The 26,419-nt window shown below is 41.7% G+C and overlaps 1 protein-coding gene across 1 annotated transcript in view; it reads right to left on the bottom strand.

Annotated features, from left to right (window-relative positions):
* Positions 1-26,375, bottom strand: part of KIN (Kin17 DNA and RNA binding protein) — a 40,461-nt gene extending 14,086 nt beyond the window's left edge. Inside the window, exons 1-9 of the mRNA XM_045812905.2 lie at positions 26,219-26,375; positions 21,725-21,819; positions 17,364-17,407; positions 17,158-17,280; positions 15,954-16,135; positions 13,092-13,140; positions 12,020-12,077; positions 4,777-4,906; positions 2,516-2,566 (exon numbers count right to left, since the gene is read on the bottom strand). Of these exons, the coding sequence (XP_045668861.1) occupies positions 2,516-2,566; positions 4,777-4,906; positions 12,020-12,077; positions 13,092-13,140; positions 15,954-16,135; positions 17,158-17,280; positions 17,364-17,407; positions 21,725-21,819; positions 26,219-26,332 (846 nt within the window). The 5' untranslated portion in view covers positions 26,333-26,375. The remainder of the gene's footprint in view (positions 1-2,515; positions 2,567-4,776; positions 4,907-12,019; positions 12,078-13,091; positions 13,141-15,953; positions 16,136-17,157; positions 17,281-17,363; positions 17,408-21,724; positions 21,820-26,218) is intronic.
* Positions 26,376-26,419: the final 44 nt, after the last annotated feature.

Below are 26,419 nucleotides of genomic sequence, written 5' to 3'. Positions count from 1 at the left end.
TCTTCCAGATTAGCTCCAGCTAAAAGTACCGTTCTTCTGAACATCTAATTCTCAAATGGGAGAGAAATCTGGGCTTGTTTCATATTAATGCAGTCTGAGTTTGCTTCTGCATCGTCATTTTTCCGAGTTAGATTAGCTGTCTAACGGCTGATCATGAAAATTCCATCGCCTGACTTAATGCTAAACTCACTACGGTGATTCTGTATTTGCTACTTCCAGTGAATGTAACAGAGGTACCAGACGGTGACAAGTAAGCCAGGCTAAAAATTTTATTAATCAAAATTCAGTAAGGACTTTGTAGGGAGGATATATTAGAGCAGAAAAACATGTTTAAGAGAAATGGTCTTACTCTTAAGCCTCTGTTCTAAGAACCTAAAACTTTCTAAACGAAGCCAGGTAACGCCAAAAGATCTTCTCTGCTTTAGCCAGAGTATTTCTGGGCTAAATTTCTCAAAGGCCCTCATGAGTACACACTTAAAATCTGAAGCTAACTCCTCACATCACTGGGCTTACTGACATGCGCTCACACAATAGATTGGGTCATATATTTCTTTTCTGAGTTTAAACAGTAAAGCTCTCCAGTCTACCTGCGTGGACTGCTGGTTATTTTAACAACATACTGGGCATTTCCACATAAGAGACACACTGAGTCATCAGAGCACTGTTGGATGACCCTCACTTTTAATGTAATGCTCTGCAGGAGGAACTAGGAAAAACATTTGAATAATTTATTATAAGAGAGAATTATCGAACAGAAAATATAATTGAATTGAAAGTATTATCAATGCAAAGAAACTTTTTGGACTAAAACTTGGAATGCTTTCTCTCTCTCTCTGGTTTTTTTTTTCCTTTTGGTTTCTTTTCTTTCTCCTTTAAACCAATGAAGGGCATACATCAGAATCACCTAGGAGGCTGGTGAAAATATGCATTTGACCGTAGGAGACTAGAAAGTGGTAGTAGTAAAACATATGTAATCTGGAAAAAACACTTCTCTAAGAATTTGTGAATTACTCTCTGGGTAAGAACGACTGCTTTCGGCAAAATTCTTGGTTACATTTTCATAAACAATAATCAAACTATTCATATTTACATGCTCGTTACGGGAATGGAGAAAACAGAACAATACATGGGTGGTTTCTTGCCTTCAGATCCAGCCTTCACTGGTCTTGACCAAACCTGTACTCAGAGACGGGGAGTCAGGGTGCCTGAGACACCCCACGAGGTAGTTCTGTTGACCAGCTGAGAGCACAACCTACTGAATCAGATCGCCAGGGAGATCCTGGCTCGGTGCTTACCCTATGACCTTGGGGAAATTACTCAAATGCTTGATGCCTTAGTTTTCTCACCTCTAAAATGGGAATTACAACAGGAATTACCTTATAGGGCTGATGGAAGAACTCGTTGAGGTAATTCGCTGTTGAAAGCAGCAAGTACTGTCATGTTAGCTAACTTGCTTCCTCGGCCTTTACATGGGCACCGGGCAGAAAGGCCTCCCAAATAGAAGACCACCAACTAAGACGCGGAGGCGAAATTGTTTTCCAGCTTAGAGGGAGCAGGACTATGGAGATCTGAATGAGAACTCTGGACTTCTTGACCTTCTAGGTTATTGTTAATCTTACTTTTTGAATCAAAATTATCTAAATGACATACATTCTCACTACTTTTCAGTCTCTTGTTATTGCTCAAACCAGCTTCTATCAGAAGCTGTAACGAAGGCACCCTGAGCATCTTACGAAAACTTCCCACCTGGGTTCAAAACGGAGCATCAATAAATAATAATGTTTAAAGTTATTTAAATGTTTCAAAATTTCTATCTTAAAATAACATCAATAATAAATAAATATACAATAAAATACAAAGCTCTACTTCAGTTTGTAAAATAAAAACCGGCTTTTTTCGACAAAGTACCTCAAGGGAGATTCTAAGTTTAATAAACTGTAAGTTGAAAACAAATGCTTCAGCATCCACAGTTCTACCTTTCAGTCCCTGAAAGTCTGAAAACACAACCCTTGTCTTATAGCAAAAATTGGAAATAATTCCAGGCTTAAATTCAAGATGTCCACAAATGAATCTGACATTAAACTCAAGAAATCTGGGGATGCCTGGGGGACTCAGTCATTAAGCGTCTGCCTTTGGCTCAGGTTATGATCTCAGGGTCCTGGGATCAAGCCCCGTATGGGGCTCTCTGCTCAGCGGGAAGCCTGCTTCTCCCCTTCCACTCCCCCTGCTTGTGTCCCTCTCTCGCTGTCTCTCTCTGTCATATAAATAACTGAAATCTTTAAAAAATAAAGAAAGAAACTGAAGAAATCTTACCAGCCTATAAACGTCAAGTAACTCTCCAATACACGTGCAACTGATCATTTAAGATCAGATAAAAAGAAGTCATGAAAGTTATAGATCTATCCATATGATTTAAGTATATTTGAGAAATTCAGTCATTTATACCAAATGCTCTTTACATGATTCACTCTCTTAAAAGCATTCAGGACTTAGGAAGCTCCAGGTGGATACATACAGGCTGTAGCCAGTGGTCTGTTCGGGCAGTTCTTTTCTTTTCCTCTTCGATCTGTAGAACACAGAAGATACAGGATTCTCTCTTAAAAATCCTCAGTTTATTTCAAATACCATTCAATGTAGCAAAGGAACACCGTAAACCATATACCCGTGTAATTTACAAGCTCTGACGAGACATTGCAAAACAAGACATTTCTTGCAATTAATTTTTGATTAAAAGAAAAAAAAGCACTTGGGGGGGGCGCCTGGCTGGCTCAGTGGGTGGAGCGTACGATTCTTGATGTCAGAGTTGTGCGTTCGAGCCCCATACTGGGAGTTGAGACTACTTAAAAATAAAATCTTTTAAAAAACCATGGGGGGCGCCTGGGTGGCACAGCGGTTAAGCGTCTGCCTTGGGCTCAGGGCGTGATCCTGGCGTTATGGGATCCAGCCCCACATCAGGCTCCTCTGCTATGAGCCTGCTTCTTCCTCTCCCACTCCCCCTGCTTGTGTTCCCTCTCTCACTGGCTGTCTCTATCTCTGTCGAATAAATAAATAAAATCTTTAAAAAAAAAAAAAACCACACACACATACTTGGATGTACAAAAATATGTGACAAAGCACATCAAGTGGCCAAGAAAATAAACACAAGCGACCTCTACTTGGTCAAGACTGAAGGCCACGTGCCAGCGCTACATCAAGCAACGCTTTCATGTGGTAAAGACACAACACTTCAAACCAATTTTCTGCAGCACGGTCACTTCTACAGTGACGGCAAAAAGGAGCTTCTCTGTTTGATAAGGATAATAAATCCTATGAATGTAGGGCAAGAAAAAGATAACCACAAGAGATTAAGCACAAGGGTGTCCCAACAAAGAGCGCTGTCTGGCCGCTGAGGTGCCACATGGAGCCTTTTTCTTTCTTGACGGCCGTAAGTGAACTCGAAGTCCCAACTTTCCATGGGACAGAATGCTGCCATTTTGGTTGATCATGAATCCCATTTTAACGTCTCCAGCTTTCCAATATGAACAAAGAACACTCCAAATTCAGCAGGTTTTACGAAGCCGGTAGATCTGGCTTCCCATTTTACTTTGAAATAGATTCAGGAACTTCCTGTCATGGCCTATTGAGACATGTAAGATGTTGATCCTACTTCCCTCTCAAACCACAAATGCTACCACTCTCATACCCGCCATGCTCCAGCCACATGGACTTTTCCTTCAAGATCTTTCCTGCCTTGGCACCTTTTCACAAGCTATTCCCCATGGCCCGCCCTCAGATCCCCTTAGCACTTAGCATTTGTAATAACTTACTCACCAGTTCACTTGTTCATGGACCGTCTCTCTTACTAGAATGAAAGCCCTGTGACACACAGGGACCGTATTTTTCTTCATACTACACAGACACGTGACCTCGCACAGATGCCCAGCACATAACAGTGACTCAGTATATGCTCAGTGATGGAGCGACCACATCTCCCAGTGTACGTTTTATATTATACTCTCTGTTTAGACCGCACTGCATCGTAAGAACACCCAGATATGGGGAAGACCACACAGTTGCCTCTATCCCTTCACAAATGAAGAGGAGCGTTGGAGAGACTAGAGGAAATGGTATGAGGGGGAAAAACAAGCCAGCTTCTTATATCCACTTCTTCTCTTTGCCTGTCCTTCTCCTTTCCACTTACTTCATAAATGTACTGATAAGGTAAGGCTATGTGTGGCAAGGGAGAGAAGAAGATTTAGAACTGCTCTAGAGGTGCAGGTAAGATTTAGAGCCAAAGTGTGGCCCTAGATCTTAAATCATGGGTTTTCAAGGATTCATCACGGAGGCTTAGCCATCAGGTTAAGTCAAATTAAAACTATGTCATAGCTTCTTCTCGCTGGCTACGAGGTGGCAAGTGAAGTCAGAAACAAGAGGAGAGCACGGTCTGGTGGGAGGAATCCATGGAGGATGCCCATTTCACAGAGCCACAGAAGGGAAACAGAGCTTTCGTTTCTAGCTTCAGTGACCGCCAAAGTCCTCCTGATTGAATTCCACTGACCATGAACACACAGAGAGTTCTGAAGACAGCATGTGAGGCAGGAAAGTAAACCTGTGATGAGCGATTCCAACTCTACTCACATGGAACTGGGTCCAGACTCCCTTGCCCTACCCTAGTCTGCATGCATTTTCCGACTTTATGTTAATCCAAGGACTGGTGAGACTATTTAACTTTCCCTAGTTTGAATTATGCCATTCCTCTAACTGCTAAAACATCAATAAGCAGCTCGTAAACTATACCTCCATGATTTCGTCGAGTGCAGATTTCTTTTTTTTCTTTTCTTTTGATTGAGCTGAGCTCCGGGAGGATTCTTTTCTTTTAACTGACGCTGCATTCCCGATGGTATTCAATGCGCTTGGTCCCAAGGAACTGGTAAAAAGAAGAGCCATGCTTGTTAACAAAAACGATGCACAGAAGAAGGTTTTGTGATGTGCAGGGGAACAGTACAGAAGAAATTTGTGACACGATTAATTTACAACAGATCAGTCAAAACTACAGAAGACCCGTCTTTACGCCTGCAGGACCTGAAGCAGCACGAGAACACGTAACCACTCTTGCCTCAATGCCCTCTTCCCTCTCCTTGCCCCTTCACTTAGTGCCAACATGATCAGCACCGCACAGTGGTGACAGCGCCGGCTTCGGAATTAGGGAGATCAGGGCTTAAGGAGACTTCTGCTTCTGACCTTGGGCGATTGACTTTTCTAAGCTTCAGTTCCTCATCCATTCATGAGGATAACAATGTGACCCAACTCAGAGCTCAATTGCAAGGATTAAATAAAAGGCTGGCAAAGAAGTCTAGCCATTACTGTCAGTTCTATTTTTTGAAAGCAATCTCAACATGTCACCTAATTTCTGATTGCTCCTAACTGCCTAGAATTGACAGTGTAAATTCTAGTTTTTTTAGTGTGGTATAAAATTGTCACACTGGCTCCAGAATGCGCTCTCTGACTTCTTGCATACACTAGCCATTCTGAATAACTCGTTACTGAGCCATGCCAGTTTCATGCCTTTGCAAATTTGCATGCACCTCTTTTATACCTAGAACAATGTCTCCAATTATCTCCATTTGTTCCAATTCTTTAAGATCCACTCTTCATGAGGGTTTGGACTGCCACAGCACTTTGTAGCATGTATCACACTCCACCTTGTATTATAATCATTTGCATATATGATTTGTACATATAATAATGTGTGTATATTTGTATACATTTACTTTTTTCCTGTAAAGTGAGTCACTATCTCATGACTCACATAAAATACATGCTCAATTAATATGTCAATTAATCTTACCAGTGTAAATTTAGTTCGTCATATTTGCAAAAGACAAAGTACAAATACATGCGTGAAGCTATCATGGAGATAACCAAGAAAAAAAGTGTGATTAACAGAAAAACAATGGAATTACTACTTGGACTTTTTTTTTAGAGAAAGAGAAACGTGAGTGGGAGGGGTGGAGCAGACAGTGAGAGAGAGAGAGAGAATCCTAAGCAGGCTCCATGCCCAGGCCAGAGCCGGACTTGGGGCTTGATCTCACGATCTTGAGATGAAGACCCCGAGCCCAAATCAAGAGCAAGACACTTAACCAACTGAGCCACCGAGGTGCCCCTATTTGGACTCTTTTTTTTAAGGCGCTTAAATGTAGGATTAGACTTACTGGCAGCCAGGTTACTGCAAGGATTCCTGTTCAGCTTGGAGTCAACTATCAGCCCTACTACTTTTCTGTACAGGGGATGCAGGTCAAGATTCCCCCGATCGTTCCTCATGGAAGTTGTTCTTCCTTCACCGAACTGTAAGGTTTTACATTCACCCTTTTGAAATTTCACTTACTGGGTTTTGTCCCATAACTCAATCCCCTGAATAGACTTCTAAGTTCTGATTCCGTTACCGGACAAATCCCCCAGGTTTGTGACAATTATAAATATACACATTTGGTTCTGAACAGATTAAGTCCATACATAGATGAACTCTTCAATTTGCTGCTTAAAAAAAAAAAGTTCTTTAGATTTAAAAGTACTTTCAGCTAGGAATCCGCCAAACTTACCACCAATTCCAGATCACAGTCAACCACAGTATGTCTATATAAGAGGCACGAATAACCGGAGTAAATGGGAAATGAGGACTGAGTGGGTATTTGGGGTCTAGTGATCATGTTTGCATGTCTGCGTGTTTGCAAACCACCTATTTCCTACTATGATCAGCAGGAAACGCTTGCTAGTCTTGTTTTCTGAAGATTTTTTTTCCGTTTTTGAAAAACATTAGCTTATTTTTCTGCTTTTTGACTCTCTTCAAATTCTCCATAATTCCTGAATTTTATCAACAGGGAATCCTCAAATACACTGATAAATTACTTCAGTATTTTGGTATTTCTCTCAGCTTGGAACCTTGAGCTTACCCAAGGCTACTAGAGATTCTTCTTAAAACTAAGCTGCATAAAAAACAAACAACCCGGGGTGCCTGGGTGGCTCAGTCGATTAAACATCAGGTTATAATCTGAGAGTCCTGGGATCGAGTCCTGCATCAGGCTCCCTGCTCAGCGCGGAGTCTACTCGTCCCTCTCTCTTGCCCCTCCCCCCAATCGTGCTCTCTTTCTCTCTCAAATAAATAAAATCTTAAAACAAACAAACAACCCAATTAAAAAATAAGCAAAAGTGAGGCCCCTGGCTGGCGCAGTCGGTTGAGTGTCTGACTCTTGGTTTCAGCTCGGGTCGTGATCTCAGGGTTGTGGGATCGAGCCCCACATCAGGCTCTGTGCTGGGTGGAGTCTGCCTGAGATTCTCTCTCCCTCCCTCCCTGCCTCTCCGGCTCATGCTCTCTCTAAAATAAATAAGTCTTAAAAAAAAAAAAAAGCAAAAGACATTTCTCCAAAGAAGACATATAAATGGCCAAAAAGCACACGGAAAGATGCTTAACATCACTAACCATTAGGGAAATGCAAATCAAAACCACAATGAAACACCACTTCACGTCTCAGGACGGCTGGTATAAGAAAAACACAGAAAACAGGAAGTGTTGGCGAGAATGTGGGGAAGCTGGGACCCTTGCGCTCTGGTGGGAGGGATGTCAACTGGGGCAGCTGCTGTGGCAAGCAGCGAGGCAGAGCCGTCATACGATCCGGCACGCCGCTGCTGGGTCTCTACCCAAAGGGACTGAAAGCAGGGACCTGCACAGGTATCTGAACACCAATGTTCTGAATAGCATCGTTCATGACCGCCCAGGGGTGGGAGTGACCGAATGTACTGACTGACGTAGAGATGAAGCCAATGTGGTGCGTACACACGAAAGGATATTATCCAGCCTTGAAAAGGAAGGAAATTCCAACACGGATGAACCCTGAAGACATCAAAGTGGGTGAAAGAAGCCAGGCAGAAAAAGGCAATCGCTGTATGCTTCCCTTCTCTTCCCAATCCATAGAGACAGAAAGCAGAATGGAGGCTCTGGTGGCTGGGGGCTACCAGGAAAAGGGGAATGAAATGTTCAATGGGGACAGAGTTTCAGTTTGGGCTGATGAGAAAGTCCGGGAAATGGATGCCAGTGACAGCTGCACAACAGTGTGAAGCTACTTATCGCCACTGACACGTACGCTTAAAAATGGTGACAACGGTCAACTTTATGTTCTATGTATTTCATCACCCAAAAAACTAAACTGAACAGAAGAAAAGTCTTCTATCAAGAACATTTATTTGGCGTTATTAAATGTCTACAGCATGACAAGCAATGGGGATAAAAAGATGAACAGAACAGCCCCTCCAGATCTCACGCCAGGGTGGGAGAGCAGACACCAAAGGATATTCCGGGAAGGGAGAACAGTAGACATAAAGGCAAGGAAGAGTGAGCCACAATGGCTCATTTAGGACAACACAAGTAATTTAGCATAACTGGAGGGCAAGGGGTGGGAGAGGCACCGGATCACAGTGGTCACACAGCAGCATGGGCAACAATGACAAGTTATCCCACAGGTGAAAGAAAGTCATTTAGAAAGATCCTTCTGCTTGTAATACCAAGGTTCTACTAGAGCTAAAATGAGTAAGGAAGAATATAAGAAATGCTGACAGAAGAAATTTTGAAGGACAGAAGTCAGTAACACAGAAACCAAAGAAATTACAATATCAAGAAAACAAAAAGTTGGTATTCTAAAAGATAAATAGCAAATTTGAGAGCCTAGATAAAAAGGATATTCTAGAAAATCAAAATTATACAAATTATTGAAATTTATATAATCAAGGTTATAATGAAAAGTTGAATAAACTAATGACCATAACAAAACTGAATCAGTAGTAAAAAGTATTCCCTCGCTTGCAAAAGATACCAGCACAATATTTTACCAAGTTTTACCAAGTTTTCAAACAAGTGATAATGCCTACCCTAAAAACACAAGAGTCCAAAAAGAATACCTACACAAATCATTTTAAGAGTAGAAAATTAAATATCAATCTCAATAATGAACTTTAAAGATGCAAAACAAAATAGTCCATTTTTTTCAGCTGTGTATTATGATTATTATTAATTTTTTTTTAGAGAGAGAGAGCTCCCCCCCACCCCCCACCCTGTGCATGAGCCCGCAGAGGGGAGAGGCAGAGGGAGAGGAAGAGAGAGAATCTCGAGCAGACTCCCCACCAAGTGGGGAGGGCAATGCAGGGCTTGATCTCACAACCCTGAGATCATGACCTGAGCTGAAATCAAGAGTCGGACGCTTAACCAACTGAGCCACCCAGGCGCCCCAGCCGTGTATTATATTTAATCTTACACTAGCTGCTCTAACAACATCTCTCCTCCCCAAAGATGGTAACAGATTGGAAATGGAACGTTTGCTTCCAGAACAGCCCTAGAATTCTGCTTTCAGTAACTGGAGTGGATCCTAATGCGATTAGAGAAGCCCCAAAACAGAAATGGAAATTTAGTGACCTCTGTTCAAACACTAGAGAAGCAGGGCTTATCTTTGTACCTCAATATAATCTAAAGTATCCATTTTTTATATCTAGATCCTTTTGTTCATTCTCAGTTTTAGACATACAAGAGATATAAATCAACAGGAAAATAAATCTCATCCTCTATACAAATGGGCCATAATTGCAGAAAAAGAAAACTTAGATGAGTCTTTCCATTGAATTATCTGTGACACTATTTATGTGTTATTATAGATACCTGAGACTGAACTCATAGGACTGAGTCAAATAACACTATTTTTACTAATAACATCAGAGCCTGACACTGGGGTACAGAAGGCTAACTAGCAGACCCCAGAGATAACAGGTCCTCGTCCTTGGAGTTAATAAATGTTACCTTATTTGGAAAAGGGTCTCTGCAAATGAGATTAAGTTGTAGATACTGAGATGAGATTATCCTGGGTTGCCTGAGTGGGCTCTCTATGCAACCACATGCATCCTTTTACGAGGCAGATTTGACACAGAGAGAAGGTGATGTGAAGATGAGCAAGGAGAAATTTGAAGACACTGCTTCTGAAAACGGAAGGATGCAGCCACAAGCTAAGGAATGCCAGCAGCCACCAGAAGCTGGAAGAGGCAAAGAACGGATTCCCCCCAGAGCCTCCGGAGGAAGCGTGGCCCTGCACATGGCTTGATTTCAGCTCAGGGACACTGACTTCAGACTTCTGGCCTCCAGACACAGAGTAAGTTTCTGTTGTTTCAAGACACTTGGTTTGGGGTGCCTGGGTGGCTCAGTGGGTTAAGCATCTGCCTTCGGCTCAGGTCATGATCCCAGGGTCCCAGGATCAAGCCCCCCATTGGGCTCCCTGCTTGGTGGGGAGTCTGCTTCTCCCTCTGCCCCTCCCCCTGCTCTCTCTCACGTTGCTCTCTGTCTAATAAATAAATAAAATCTTTAAAAAAAAAGATACTTCGTTCATGGTAATTTGTTACAGCAGCCATAGAAAACTAATACAAGGGAGCCCAGTTTGGGGGCCACTGGGACCAATTTTAACATTTTTTTTTTAAAGATTTTTTAAATTTTATTTGACAGAGATAGAGACAGCCAGCGAGAGAGGGAACACAAGCAGGGGGAGTTGGAGAGGAAGAAGCAGGCCCATAGCAGAGGAGCCTGATGTGGGACTCGATCCCAGAACGCTGGGATCACGCCCTGAGCCGAAGGCAGATGCTTAACCGCTGTGCCACCCAGGCGCCCCGACCAATTTTAACATTTATCTACACTTAGGAATAGCAAATAATAAAGGAGAATGGTGAGAAACACGTACGGGTCTAAAACCATAAGGCACTTGTGATTTGGTGTATTTGAATCTGTTTTCCAGCTCATATCCTACCGATTTTTTGAAAAGAATTTTCTTTTCAGATGTACTGTATATGGAACCCAACTAACCACCTCCTTCATGGTATCTAATGTCAGTGTCAATTCTGAAACATTTAGATCAAGGTGAAGAGCCCTGGCAAGCCATTCCGTGGCAGTAATGCATTGCTCTATTTCCTTCCCTTCTGGCCACTTATCTAGTTGTGCAAAGAAGCACTAGCCTATAAATTAACCAAGAAAACTGAGTGAGGTCTTAAATAAACAACATATAACATACTAAGTAAAATAACAAATATTGGCCAATTCAAAACTAAATTCTGGTCGACGCTGGGAAGTACCAGTAGGAAGGTACCTTCCCGACTATCTTATTGTTTTGTTTAATCTCCACAACCAAACTGGACACACTGCACATCACTGATAGCGAATAAATATTTGGTGAAGGAACTGATAAGAACCGCAAGAGAAGAGAACGTGAAAAGGGAACAGAAGCACCTGACCACACGCTATGCCAGGGTTTGGCAAACTCCAACCTGAGGGCCAAACGCAGCCTGCTGCCTGTATTTAGAAGATTTTACTGGAATACAGCCACGTTCATTTGTTTTGACACGTTGTCTGCGGCTGCGTTCTCTCTCCGACGGCAGTCAAGTGTTTGTGACAAAGACGTATGGCCAATAATGCCTAAAATATTTACTATGTGGCCTTTTACAGACAAGCTTGGTCAGGCCCCGCTCGGCTACGACACCAGGCAGCAGGGAGGGCAGCTAGGAGGGCGTGCCTCCTGCTACATTTACACTGTTCTAAGGGCTAAGAAGGTCGGAGAATAACCTAGTCTCTGTTCTCACAAAATCTTAACACACTAGGCAGAACAAAGACTGTATACCCCAGCTCATATTTAAACTTGGTAAGTGGGCTGTGATAGAAAAATCAACAGCACTGCCATAGCACAGGGGGACCCATTATGTGGAGAAGGACTCACGGAGAAGCAAAAACTTGTCACGTGGGCATTTAATCAGAATGAGCCTTTCCTCAGAAGCACCACATCATCATGGGCAGGTAAGGAAAAAACAGCTGCTAACCAACAAAACAAAACCACCGCCAACAAAAACGAGACAAAGAAGAAAATTACAACCAGAAAAAAAAAATTCCCAATCCTGCAGCTTTTAAAATGTAGTACTCAACATCTCACAAAAATTCTCAAGCTCTAAGGTGCCTGTTCACGGAGCTCACCTGGATTTGGATGACGTTGCTGCTGAACTGCAAGCTCCTTTATTCAAATTAAATGTAACTGGAAGAAAAACAAATGATATTTTTTTACATGTATATTTCATCACATATATAATATACATATATATAAATGTATGTGAGTGTGTATGTGTATATATTTCAGGAAAATTATAAAACTTATCAGATAAGTCACCATGATATATCCACATAGAAGCTCATGGACATTTTGAATAAACGAGAGCTGGAACGCTCCTATCCAGAGATGATGAATTCCTGCGGATAATACTGAGCAGATGCTCAGAGGTGGGTAAGATCTACATGTGATCGAGCTATAGGGGACAGCCTTGGCCACCCCCCCCCCCCGCCTCCATGGCTCCCTCTCCCCACGCTAAGGGGACAGGACTCCAATTTTGTTTAGGTGTTTATTATACCTCTTATACATGTTTTGGAGGATGCTAGAGTCTGAATGTATCCCCCTAAAATTGATCTGTTGAAAAGCTAATGCCCAAAGTGATGGGATTAGGAATTGGGGGGCTTTGGGAGGTGATTAGTAAGGTTCCTTCAGCCAAGGTAAGCCAATCGAGATGATCCCACTTTCTTTCCCAGTGGCTGTGCTTGAGGTGGAGGCTGCTATGGACTGGCCAGTGATATTCAAAAGGAAGTCTGCTGGCAGGAGGAGTGTCTTCTCGGAAAAGTTTCCTTGCTCACAGGGCACCCCAGAAGAGATGCCCTCTGTCATCCTCTGGACAATGCTGGGTGTGCACACGATGGCCAAGAGTGCCGAAGCACCCTTGTGCCCAGCTGTTGACGGATGGCATGGCATCCAGAACCGCCATATCTCTGGGGACTCTTCTCCCGGCAAGGTATTCCCTTATTATTTAGGCTAATTTTAGTCGGTTTTGTTACTTGCAGCTGAAAGCATCCTACCTGATTCATTGTTACCTTTTCATAAATCAGTAAAAAGAATGCAGTCCCAGAAAGATTATATGTCTTCCCTCCAAACACGCTGCTAGTTTTTGGCAGAGCCAATACAAAATCATCTATATTAAAAGAATAAGAAAAAAGTAAAAAGTACCTTTTTCTTCATCATTTTCTCTGCTTAATTCTGTAAAAACAGGAGCCTCCTAAAAGGAAAAAAAAGAGAAAGAGAGAGAGTATGAAGGTTTGGTTCACAGTGCATTTACTATCAATATGCAAGTCCCAAATTATGACTTGCTACTCATGTTGCAAGGCAGCTCCAACATGCAGCTCTAAGATGATTAAGATCCAGCCACCTGGGTGGCTCAGTCGGTTAAGCATCTGCCTTCAGCTCAGGTCATGATCCCAGAACCCTGGGATTGAGTCCTGCATCAGGCTCCCTGCTCAGTGGGGAGTCTGCTTCTCCCTCCCCCCTGCTCATTCTCTCTCTCTCTCTCTCAAATAAATAAATGAAATCTTTAAAAAAAATAAAATAAAATAATGAAGATCCTAGTTAAGAAATTATATGTACTGCAAATATTCTTTAACTGAGAATTATTCTAAAGAGGAAAAAAGTGGCTTCTCTGTATCACATCGCAGAAGCTTACCTACATTTTTATTTCTACTACAATTTAAACAGGAAACAACATAAAACAATAAACCTTAAGAATTCTAGCTAGAGGATGGGGCGCCTGAGTGGCTCAGTCGGTTAAGCATCTGCCTTCAGCTCAGGTCATGATCCCAGGGTTCTGGGATCGAGCCCTGCATCAAGTCCCTTTCTCCTCTCCCTTCCTCTGCTCATGCTCTCTTTTGCCCACTCTCTCTAATAAATAAATAAAATCTTAAAAAAAAAAAAAAGAATTTTAGCTAGAGGATTGCTTTAAAAAGCAAAACCCTTCTACACTGTGGGATAGTTTAGTGTAAGATCAAGGGCCTAAGGCTAACTCAGACAGAACTGCAGGTCAAACGCACGTCTGCACATTATTAACTTCGTCACCTGTCAATCTCACGATCTCCCTATACCTCGATTTTTCTGTCTTTACAACAGGAACAATATGCATATTTAGAGGTGTCATAAGGATAAAATAGGATAAAATAAAGGAAGCATTTAGCATAATGCCTGCAATAGTGTTTGATAAATGTTAATTGTTCTTTCTACTAACAAAAATGTTGTTCTTGAGATCCTGCTGAGATACTCTTTTCTCCATTAGGATCTCACAAAGGAAGGTGAAAGACATGATGTTACTTTTTAAAAATTGGTAATATTTAGCAGTGCAATGAAGAAGCCCTGATCAGTAGGACTTCCCCTGCCTTTTAGGGGAAGATGCTATTTATACTTGAAAAGTACGAATTAACTTGAAGATTTTAGTGGAATTAAGCTACAATGTTACAAAACAATGCTATTCCAAAAAAGTAAATCAATTTTCTCTGTACAAGATGTGATCCTTCTTGATTTCCACAATAGGAAATTACCATTTTCCTTCTATTGAAAACAGAGGTTTAAGTATTAAAAAGGTGAGAGAATCGCAAGAATAAGAAGCTTTCAATCTCAGGAAGGGGGTTAAATTTGACAATACAGCAGTTTAACCATTGTTTTTATTTTAATTTAATACAGAAAACTCCTCAAAGACTGTGAATACACGCATATGAATACATGCATGTGGAAACAGTACCATAATACACATGCACATGCATCGCTTATCGAGGAGGTCAACTAACATGGTTGACTCATGTTAGTTGACTCATCAACGGATCTTTACTTTCTTATTGCTGGCTACTTCCTGCATCACGCCGCACTAAACAGCTTCTGTAAGGCATATACACTAATGATCAGAGCGGCTGTATTCACCAGAGCCAGAAACTGAAAACAAGCTGCATGTTTCTCACCAGGAGAATGGATAAACTGTGTGATATTCATAAAATGGAATAGCAGACGTCACTTTAAAAAAAAAAAGAGTTAAATACTGATAGGAAAGAACACAGGTACAGGAAACATAAAGAACGTTCTGAGTTACAGAAGCCAGACAGAGAGTATATGGTATGATCACATTTCTACAAAGTTCAAGAACACACTAACAGATAATCAATAGTGGTATATTAGAACCCTCGTTCCTTCTTGGGGGATGGGGAATATTAACGGGAATGACTATGACCCTGGCAACGGTCTATATCTTGATCTGGGCGGTCACTACATAGGCCATCCGCCCATCCATCTAAAGACACATACATGTGTAAAATTTCACTGAGCTGTCACCTCAAGATTAACGTCCATCATACACTTTATCACATGTATCTTATACCACGATAAGGTCTTTAAAAATACTAAATGGCTGGTAGTTTCACATATGTACTAAGTTATGTTTTCCTGTACACACATAACTTTTGGTATACAAGCAGCGTGAGCAGGGAGTTTTTACCTTCTACTTACTGCTCTATCCCCAGTGCCTGAAAGAAGGCCTAGAAGAAGGGGGTACCCAATAAACATTTGTTAAAATAAATGCCTTACTCTAGTTATTCCAACACCTGAACCACCTGAACCATGTCCTCCTTCCCCGATTTGTCTGGGTTTTGCCCACTGATTATTCAAGTCCAGAGGCTGCATCTACCTTCGGATACTCCGCATCCTCCCCAGGCTGGGGCGAGTGCTGGCCCTCTAGGTTCCCACACCGTGTTTAACTCCAGCACTGCATTAATTCCAGCCAAGTGATGTCATCTGCTCTGTCTTCCCCATTAGCTATCGCCTGTGCCTTAGGGATAAGGAAACCAAGGTCTGGAAGATTATATAATTCTATAACACTGTGAGTCAGTAAGTTAGGAACTGAACCCAGCTTTGTCTTCACTCCAAAACCTGGGCTTTTATACTTGGCCACGTTCTTTCTCCTCTTAATTAAGGAACAAGACCTACAAATGTCAATTCAATGCTTAAGAATTTTGCTTGAGACCTTTTTCTGTTGCCTCCTGGAATGATATTGTTGCCCACCTGTTCTTTCCCTTCCAGGCCTCTTCTCACTTGTTCTTCAATAAATTTGGCTGTTTTTTCCTCATCATCAAGGTCCTGCTTCTTCTTTTTCTCTAGTTCCAGTTGCCGGCGGATAGTTTCTGGGTCCCTGTCTATGTACTGAATATACCAGCCTTTTGGGGTCTCATCCACCTTGCACAAACCTTAAAAGAAAGACAAACTTGTATACAATCAAAAGTAAAAGTAAATACAAATGTGTTCTATCTCTGCGTCATATGCTTATTCATTCAAATACATTCCCTCGAACACATTCAAACACACAAATTCATGCAGCACACAAATTTTCCATATTCACAGCTGATGAAACTTGGATATTTTAAGTGGAATATTTTATCTCCTCAGACAGAAAAAATTATTATTCTTATTTGTAACTAGCTAGGTTAAGTCAACTATGTAAGCAAGGTAAACATGTGAAAGAAGTATTACCTCGTTTAGTAATTATTTAACTGTGTCTAAGTAGTTAACATCCAAGGAGTACGTGATATTCTGCTGACTTAACTAAGTAGAAATTTTCCCCATAAAATGGAATAAAGTAACACACTGAATAAGTAATATATTGACACAAAATTTCTTCCTCTTCTCTTCTACCGAGCTTCAGCCTATGAAGATCAGAAATGGAATAAACTGCAATAAATTGTTTAAAAGCTCCGTGGGGTGCCTAGATAGCAGAGTCCCTTACGAGTCTGACTCTTGATTTCAGCTCAGGTCATGATCTGAGGGTCAGGAGATGGAGACCCACGTCGGGCTCCCTACTAAGTGTGGAGTCTGCTTCAGACTCTCCCTCTGCCCCTCCCGCTCGTGTTCTCTCTCTCTAAAATAAATAACTATTTAAAAAAATTAAGAAATAAAAAGCTCCTTAAGCAGGGGTAACAAAAGTTTCTGAAAGTAAAATGAATATGGGGGTAAAAAAGGGGAAGGACTGATAGTAATTCTTACCCCAGGTGAGAGGCTGCTTCGGTCACACGTCTTTGCCCTATCAAAGAACTATTCCAGATGCTCACGTTCAAGTGTAACACACGCAGTCAAGCCCGGGAGATTACGCTCCTCTCCACCAGTTCGTAACTGCCCTACTTGTCCTCGTTTCCGTAAATTTACACAGAAACTGTGACAATTCTCTCTCCACCGGAGCCACATAACCACTAATGAAATCCTGGTTTATGCTTACCCTCTCTGCCCAGCCACTTAGTGAAATCAGTCAGGGTCTCCCACTGAGTGGCGTTCATATGGATGTGCTCTCGGTGGCTGATATACTCGTTATAAACGATGTTGTTGTGAACTCTCTTAGTGCCTAAGAACAAAACATGACACTGTCAGTTCTGCGCAGGTTATAAGATCATGACGTTATTATATTCACAGTGCCCAGATGCTCACCAAAGCGTCTCCTGAGAAGTTCTAGGAAGTCATTTCGGAATTCCCTAATAAGGAAAGAAAAGAGAGCATTAGGGTAATTCTAAACATAAAGCATCCTCTTCCTGAAATGGGAGCCACCATACAGTGTGAATGCCCAAATGATATACAAAACATCTATGTGAATATCTGTTACGAACCCTTAAAAACTGAAAAAGGAACGGGGGCGCCTGGGTGGCACAGCGGTTAAGCGTCTGCCTTCGGCTCAGGGCGTGATCCCGGTGTTCTGGGATCGAGCCCCACATCAGGCTCTTCCGCTATGAGCCTGCCTCTTCCTCTCCCACTCCCCCTGCTTGTGTTCCCTCTCTCGCTGGCTGTCTCTATCTTTGTCGAATAAATAAATAAAATCTTAAAAAAAAAAATTGAAAAAGGAACGAATCCCAAAAGACTATAGCTTTCAAGAGCTACAGTCAAAAGTCAATCTGGAGTTGAAACTTTAGCCTTGGCTGAGCAGCTGTAACCAAAGTGACTACAGTCTTTGCAGAGGCTCCTTCATCAGGTCTCTTAATGCTACTGAATGTGTCATAACACCACCTTTTTGATGGTAACAGAACTTCCCTTACTCCACGGGAGACTGGCACTTACTGTCTCCCTCTGCACTGAGTACACTGTGCTAAGTCCAGGTAAACATAGGTGACTAAAACAGAAATCTTGACCCACGTTACAATCTAGCAGAAGCAATCAAAACAGAAATCACACTGCAAAAGAGATGTAATAAACTATCAGGGGAGTCAGGGAGGTGCCCAGAGGTGATCTCTAATATGGGCGGTGAAGTATAAATAGGACTTTAGAGGTGTAGAGGAAGAGAAGGCCTTTCCCAGCTGGCAGAGAGACACGAAAGCACAGCATCTGGGAAATGATAATCTAATTGAGCTAATGTTGAGAGTAGGTAGAAATGAGGGAAAGAACAGACTAACGAGGCAGGGGTGGAAGACACAGCTGGAAAATACTGGTGGGGCTAATCTGTGAAGTACTGTGAACGTCATGCTAAGGAGGGTGCGTTTTATGCGTGCAGTGGAAAAGCACCAAATAATTTATTTAGGAATTAGTCTGTGAAAATCTATGATTTAGAAAGATAATCCTGTAGAAAGTACAGAACAAGAATTCTCAGTGTGGTCCCCAGAACAGCGGCATCGACATACATCACTTGGGAACTAGATAGAAACGCCAAGTCTCCGGCCCCACATCAGATCTGCTGACTCAGAACGTGCCACCGCGGTCATAAGCCCTCCAGCTGATTCGGGTGCAGGTAGTGGTTCGTGATCCGCGGGCATAAGACATGAACAGGAGGGGCAGAAGCTGCGGCTGAGAGTTCAGGGAGGCAGTCACAGAATGAATTTAGGCGAGAGATGATGAGAAATATCACTAGAGCCATGAGAATGGAGAGGATGCAGGTTTAACAGTCACTGTAGAGAAGAATCGACAACAGGGACTTCCCAGCCTGGCATACGCAGGTATCAGCCAGCCCAGGATAACAAGCAGGTGTGGTGGACAGAATACTGCCTTTAGCTTTAAAATGTTGGCTCTGAGAGAGCCTTCAGAAATACAGAACTGGGGCGCCTGGGTAGCGCATTCGTTAAGCGTCTGCCTTCGGCTCAGGGCGTGATCCCAGCGTTCTGTGATCGAGCCCGACATCGGGCTCCTCCGCTGCGAGCCTGCTTCTTCCTCTCCCACTCCCCCTGCTTGTGTTCCCTCTCTCACTGGTTGTCTCTGTCAAATAAATAAATAAAATCTTTAAAAAAAAAAAAAAAGAAATATAGAACTGTGCAGAAAAAAAAATCTACAACTTAAGACAGATGTTAGGAATGAGCGGTAAGATGCAAGAGTCATCCGCCATAAAGGTTAACAGCTGGAAGAACAACAAACTCCTGCAGCCTGTGTACTATGGAGGGAAGGAAGCCGAGTGGGCAACATTCTTGCCCTTGAAGAGCTGGGAGGACAGGTAGAGGGGTTAAGAAAGAAAGTCAGCAGAGGGAGAAGGAGTAGGAAAGAATGGAAAACAGAGAGGTGTTCGTGGACAGTTAAGAGCATTATGAACCAAAAAAAAGATAAAGGGGAAGATGGAAAGAGGCATGAGCAACCCTTCAGGAGGCTGGTGGAGGTGGAGGGCAGCTGCCGTGGATGCAGTGAAAGGGGGTGGAGAGGAAGGCCCCAGTGTGCATGGCTCTCGCCAGAATGGTATTTCCCCAAATGTGGCACATGCAGCCCAGTGGTATTCCAGATGGTCTTAGGTGGTTCACAGATAAATCTTGTTTGCCTTTTTCACTGTGCTACTTGCCTTGATGGCACAAAAGCCAGGCATCTTAGCCTGGTCAAGGCAGTGGGCAGTGAGGCCACACTGTCCTAGCGACCCAGGTCATCTTCATGGGCAGGCACTCACAGTGAAAGTCAATGTCGGTTTCATCGAATGTCCTGGATAACAATATCATTAACAGTATTAAATCTCACCCTTTGGGGCTATGTCTTTCCACTGTCCTGTGTGATCAAACAGGGTTATGAATAAACCACTTCCGCTGCTGGACAGTGGTTGTCTTGAGCGAAGTACGTGTGTGATTGTTTGAGCCATGCGCCGAACCACCTTCTTCCATGGAGCACCAATTTATTGGAAAGAATGACTGACAAATCAACCATGATTACTCCAAATTGGTTATTCCGTAGATATTTTCTCAAAAATAAACAACGGGAGCCTTGTCATGTCAAGGAAAACAATGGACAGTATTTGTTGCCAATGATAAAATTTGAGCTTTCGAGCAAAAATTTGAATCTGGTAAATTAACATCGACCACTGGGAATTGACATACTTTCCCAAACTTAAAGACATTTCTGATGACACTGATGCTGACATTAATAAATCTGACTTTATGCTATTATGGAACGAAATGTATCATCATTCAGAATACTCAGTGAGCCAATGTTTTCCAAATGACAAACGCATGATGATATAAGATCATGCATGGGTACGAGATCCATTTAAAGTGAAAGACGGAGGGGTCACAATGTAATAGAATGCGAAATGTTCACTGATGTGGTTTCGGATTCCGCACTGCAACTCATCTTCAAGAAACTACCACGCCAGGGCAGCCTGGGTGGTTCAGCCGGTTGAGCCACTGACTCTTGACTTCGGTTCTGGTCGTGATCTCAGGGTCCCAGGATCGAGCCCTGCGTCTCAGCAGAGAGTCTGCTTGTGGATTCTCTATGCCCCCCCCAAGCCCACCACCCCGCTTGTGCAGAGGCTTGCACAATCTCTAAAATTATAATAAATAAATCTTTTTAAAAAAAGGTTTAAGAAAGAACCATGACACTGTGTTTTAATGTAGTATCAAAGAAGAATATCCAAAGTTGTCTGAAAAAGGCTATTAAAATATTCCCTCATTCCAACTGTACATCTATGAACAGGGTGGGCTTTCTTTACGCGCTTCACCCAAAACACTTTGAAACAGACAGAGCACAGAAGCAGTTGTGGAACCAAGTGTCTTCTATTAAGTCAGACATCGGAGAGATTTGCAAAAGTGTAAACAATGTCACCCTTATTTTTTTGTTTAGTTTTGTTTTAGAAAAGACAGGCTTTTTAAATTAAAAAATTCATTTATTTTAACCTGTAATAGGTTTACTAGTATTTTAAATAAATACATTAATTTTTTCATTTTTAATCCCTAATTTACAAATAGCAATATATCAATATCAAACATAAACAAAAGCTCTCTGGGGCTCTTCAATTATTTTTTAGGGTGTAAAGTGGTCCTAAGACCAAAAGGTCTAGAACTTTGTAAAGAAAGAGTTATACAGAAGCAAAACTAAACATTATAGTAATAATAATTAACAGCTATTAATCAAGTACTGGGTGCTCTTCTTCTAAACACTTTAAAAGTATTAACTGATTAATCTTTATGTAAACTCTCTAAAATAAAGCGAACGATTGGAAGGCAGTGCTGTTTTTAGTCCCATTTTATAGATGAGCAGACAAAAGCATAGACAGATGTAAGTGGGTCAGCCAGTCACAAAGCTCATGAGTAGAGAAGCCTGGATTTGCAGGGTTTAAGGCAGGCAGTCTGACTCCAGAGCTGTGCTCTGAGCCACAACCGAGTGAGAAGCAAAGGTAGTTTTTTATGTTTGAAGTGCAAGACTAAATGGTGAGAACCACTTTTGCAATAATTTCACACTACAACAAACTGTCAAAGGAAAACAAAACCTGAGCACAGGATAATATAGCTATCGTGTTAATGTGTAAGGAATGAATGGAGCTCCCAATATAGAAAATACTAAGCATCTACTAAATGTCCAACTGAATAAAGCTTATGAGAAAAGGATTTCTTCACGTTACTTACTCTGAAAAATAATCCATAAACTGCTGGGGATTTTCAGAAGCCAGCAAGAGTTGTCTCTGATGAGATTCAGACATACAGTGACATTTGAAGCCATTCTACAAAAATGGAAAGGTAGTAGTTACATTCTGATTTAGGTCATCAAAATGAGCCCTAATTGAATCAACCCTAAAAAGCTGCTCTTTGATGATAACAGTAAAAAAAAAAAAAAAAAAGAAAAGAAAAGAAAAGAAAAAAGAAAAAGAAAGAAAAGAAAAGAAAAGAGGGAAAAATTCACTAGCTCTAAGCACACTTATTTTTATTTAAAAGTTTACGAGGTTGAGTTATGCAACCCTGCTAATTAAAGAATAATCCCAGACTAAAGAGACAGAAAAACAGTATTTGGAAAACAGACACTAGTAAGAAGCATGACAGGACACAGTACCAGAAGAGTGACTTTCTTTTTTAAATCACTTTGACAAATTTTATTGAGCACCTACTTCATGTAGTGCTGTGCGAACGCAGATGGAATGACGTAAAATGGGCCAGTAGTGAATTTCCATCAAGGGGACAATTTTCCCTCTGTTTTAGTTCATTATCTAAAATACACTGCGGCATATTACAGAAACCTCATGTTAAATACACTGAACCTGTATCTTCTTCAGATGACTATAAAAAAATTACAAGTCTTGACTTTGTATCTACTCAACATTTACTACTCAACTTAACATTTATAACTGATTCTTCACTAGAAAGAGAAATGAAAAATGTGTCTCTCCTCCCGTATTCCCCATCTCAGTGAATCGCACACCCACAGCCAGGACCCTAGAGCCAGGCACCCTCGAGTCCTCCTCTATGCCTGCCTTCGGTGTATCACTAAGTCCACTCTTGGCCTCCTTAACAACTCTTCTTCTGCCCCTTGGCTCAATCCCATGCAACTGGCCTGATGTCAACACTCCATCTTGCTTAGCCTCCCGAGCTTTGGCCACCCACAGACTACCTACACTATTCTTGCCTCATCTGTGTAGTACCTGTGAATTACTCTTACTTAAATGTATCTTAAAAGGAAACTTCGTATCAGTCTCATAATGAAAAACCAGTACTACTTTCCATAAACTGAAAATAAATCAATAAAATGAAAACAAAATGATGTTATTAAATTCTAGAAACCCAAGAGAGTGGATGGGCAGGAGGGGATACTCTGGATCTGACATACTTCCCCTTCAATCTTACAATACTGAGAGATGGGAAACAGGGGAGGACCTTGGAGGGGTCAACTTTCTCTTCCACCCTCCCAGGTAGAGAAGGCAACAAAAAGATATGAAGGCAAATAGGACAGAACCACTACAAGCGTCTTACTCTGAAATTGGTATCTAAAGGAAAGAATTAAGCTTTTATCCTCCTTTTCCCATAGAAACTATATTTTAGGGTAACATTTAAGGATAACCAAAGAGCCCTAGTTAATGAGAAAAAGCTCATTTTTATAAAAGAATGGTAGCCAATAATACATTTAGAAAAAACAGAAAAATAACCACTTTGCAACTCTTAAGGCAATAATGGACTCAAGCAAGGATGCTAAAACACCTTAGTAAAAGGTTGATGGGAAACTAGATATATCCTTTACTAGTTACTTGCTCATGCAAGAGGGAAAATATTACACTCTAACATTACTTTACAGGCTGTCATATTTACAATCTTAGCACTATCAGACATTATGGGCTTCCTTATGTGATGTAATATGAAATACACAGGATCACCTATCAAGTTGTCTTCCCCAAAATATTTAACCTGAACCTAATCAAGCCTTCTGCTCTAAGTTCCGGTTTACAGAAACTATAAGTTAGAGAAAGAAGGTCAAAGACAACCACAAGAAAACTTAACTGTTTCACACCAGAAAGTGGTAATGCTCCAAGGCAGTTACTGGCCTAGTCTCTTCAAGTCAATGTCAGAAAAACAACTGAACATCAAAGATATGGAAGCAATCAAGCATCCACTGCTACATGAAGAAGATGGATAAAGAAGACACACACAATGGAATAGTACTCAGCTATAAAAAAGAATGAGATCTTGCCATTTGTGACAATATGGATGGACCTAGAGGGTCTTATATCTCTGAAATAAGTCAGAGAAAGGCAAATTTCCTAGGATTTCACCTATATGTGGAATCTAAAAAGCAAGTGGATAAACAAAACAAAAGCAATCAATCAGACCTATAAATACAGAGAACAAACCAATGGTTGCCAGAGGGAGAGAATGGGGGGGGTAGATGGGCAAAACGGGGAAAGGGGAGTGGGAGATACAGGCTTCCAGTGATGGAATGAATATGTCATGGGAATAAAAGGTACACCATGGGGAATATAGTCAATGGTATTGTAAAAATGTTGTATGGTGACAGATGATCACTACAGTTGTGGTGAACACAGCATAAGGTATAAACTTGCAGTATATAGCATAAGGTATAAATTATGTTGTACACCTGAAACTAACGTAACTAATGTAATCTGTGTGTAATGTGTGCCAATTATACACATACAAAAAAATATAAAAAAAGAAAAATAATTTGGGTTTCGGGGGTGGGGTGGGAGAAAGGGTGAGGGAAGTGGGTTCTATACTCAGTTTAGAATTGAGAGAGAATTAAAAGTCCTAATAACCCAAGAGCAGAAAGTTTTAAGGAAATGAAACCATTCTCTATGATACTATAATGATGGATATATGTTATTATACATTTTTAAAATGATTTTATTTATTTATTTGACAGAGAGAGAGAAAGCCAGAGAGAGAGGGAACATAAGCAGGGGGAGTGGGAGAGGAAGAAGCAGGCTCACAGCGGAGCAGGGAGCCCGATGCAGGGCTCGATCCCAGGACCCTCGGATTACGCCCTGAGCCGAAGAGAGACGCCTAATGACTGAGCCACCCAGGCACCCCTGTTATTATACATTTGTCCAAACCCATAGAATGTCCAACATCAAGAGTGAACCCTACTATAAACTATAGACTTTGGTGATGATGATGTGTCAATATAGCTTTGATTGTAACAAAGTACTACTTTGTTGCAAGATGCTGATCTGGGGAAGCTGTACATATGTGGGGCCTGGGTGTGTATGGGATATCTCTGCACCTTCCGCTCATTATTGTTGTGAACCTAAAATTGCTCTAAAAAAAATAAACTATTTTTAAAAGTCCTGATAACAAATCCAATTCATACCTTTTGATTCGATCTTGGTTTGAAAAAAACTTTTAAAAAGCATTTGTGGGAACAAGTGAGGACATGTGAATATGGAGTGTGTATCAGATGACATAAGGGAGTTTTTATTAATTTTGTTATGTGGGATGACGTATTTTGTGGCTATGTAGAAAAATATCCAAATATCTTAGAGATGCATACTTAAGTATTTAGAGATGAAATATCCCGATGTTTGCAATTTACTTTAAAATATTTCTGAAAAAAGTAAAGATAGGCAAGTTGCTTAAAATGTTAAATATGGGTAATAGATATACAAATGTTCATTGTACTAGTCTCTAGTTTTCTGTGTGAGAATTTCATCTTGACTATTAAAAAGAAAGAACTGGAGAGAGAAATGAAAAAGAAAAACTGCATCACTGTTATTCAGTGTAAGTCGTACTTAAGTATCTCATACCTCGTTAGCAAACACTGGAGTAGATTCTTCCAATTACCCAGTGTTCCTCTGCACCTACCCAATCCCACTCAATCTCCAGAGAAAAATACGATCCTGTCACTAGCTTGCTCTCAATTCTTCAAGGTGCTTTATCATCCACCTCATTAATGACAAAAAGTATAAACTCCATTGTACGGCCTACAAAACTTTCTGTGATCTGCCCAAAGACCCCCTGAGCCACTGTACACATAATCCACTGATTTAAAACTCACAATCTTACCGGTAAGTACAACTGTTATTCTCACTTTACAAGATAAGCAAACAGAAGGAAATGTAAGCAACTTGCCCAAGACTACACAGTTAGGAAGTGGCGCAGCTGGGATTCAGGATTCTGACAGTCTGACTCCCGTCCACAAGGCTATCTACAGTCCTACCCTGGGCCGGGCACACGGTAGGTGCTCCACAGACGCTTGTTAGATGAGTAGTGTGCCAGAGCTTAGTTGTCCTTTTTCATCTGATCCTGAAAAGAGGTGTGAATCCTAACCACCCTGCTTCTCTTGAGTCGCGTCAGGTCAGAGATGACTGTCAATGTTATCCCCCAGGCATCCAGCTCTGCACTATTCAACGCCCCCGTTTTATGACAGTTCGAGGAGCATCACGTCTACGAGAGCTGCAAAACCTTATTTCATTTCTTTTTGGAGGAAGATCGTGGAGGAATGAGATGTTAAAGACCACTGGTTCCCCCAGGATGAGGGCTGCAGGTAAGGATGGCCCTACCGAGTAGAGTAGCTGACTCGCCTAGCGCGAACCCACGACTAGGGACCTGAGCTCCACTCCCTCACCCGCAGCGTCAGGGGCTTGAACCTGAATTTCCAGCCGGGCCCCATTCAGGCCCGCTTACCTCGTCCCGACACTGCTTCTGGCACATCTGGCAATACCAGCGCAGCTTCTGAAGCCCCTTGGACTTGATCCTGTTGGCGATGGCCTTTGGGGTAAGAAAATCTGACTTCCCCATCGCGACCAAGCTAGCGACAACTTTGCTGAAGCCCAGCGCCCTGCCAACCGGAAGCGGAATGAAGCTGACAGGGGTGGGTAGGCGGGA

The sequence above is a fragment of the Ursus americanus genome, chromosome 31 (assembly GCF_024610735.1).
Source record: "Ursus americanus isolate L20-20 chromosome 31, mUrsAme1.1.p, whole genome shotgun sequence".
Taxonomy (NCBI): Eukaryota; Metazoa; Chordata; class Mammalia; order Carnivora; family Ursidae; genus Ursus; species Ursus americanus.
This window is presented reverse-complemented; position numbering and strand designations above follow the sequence as displayed.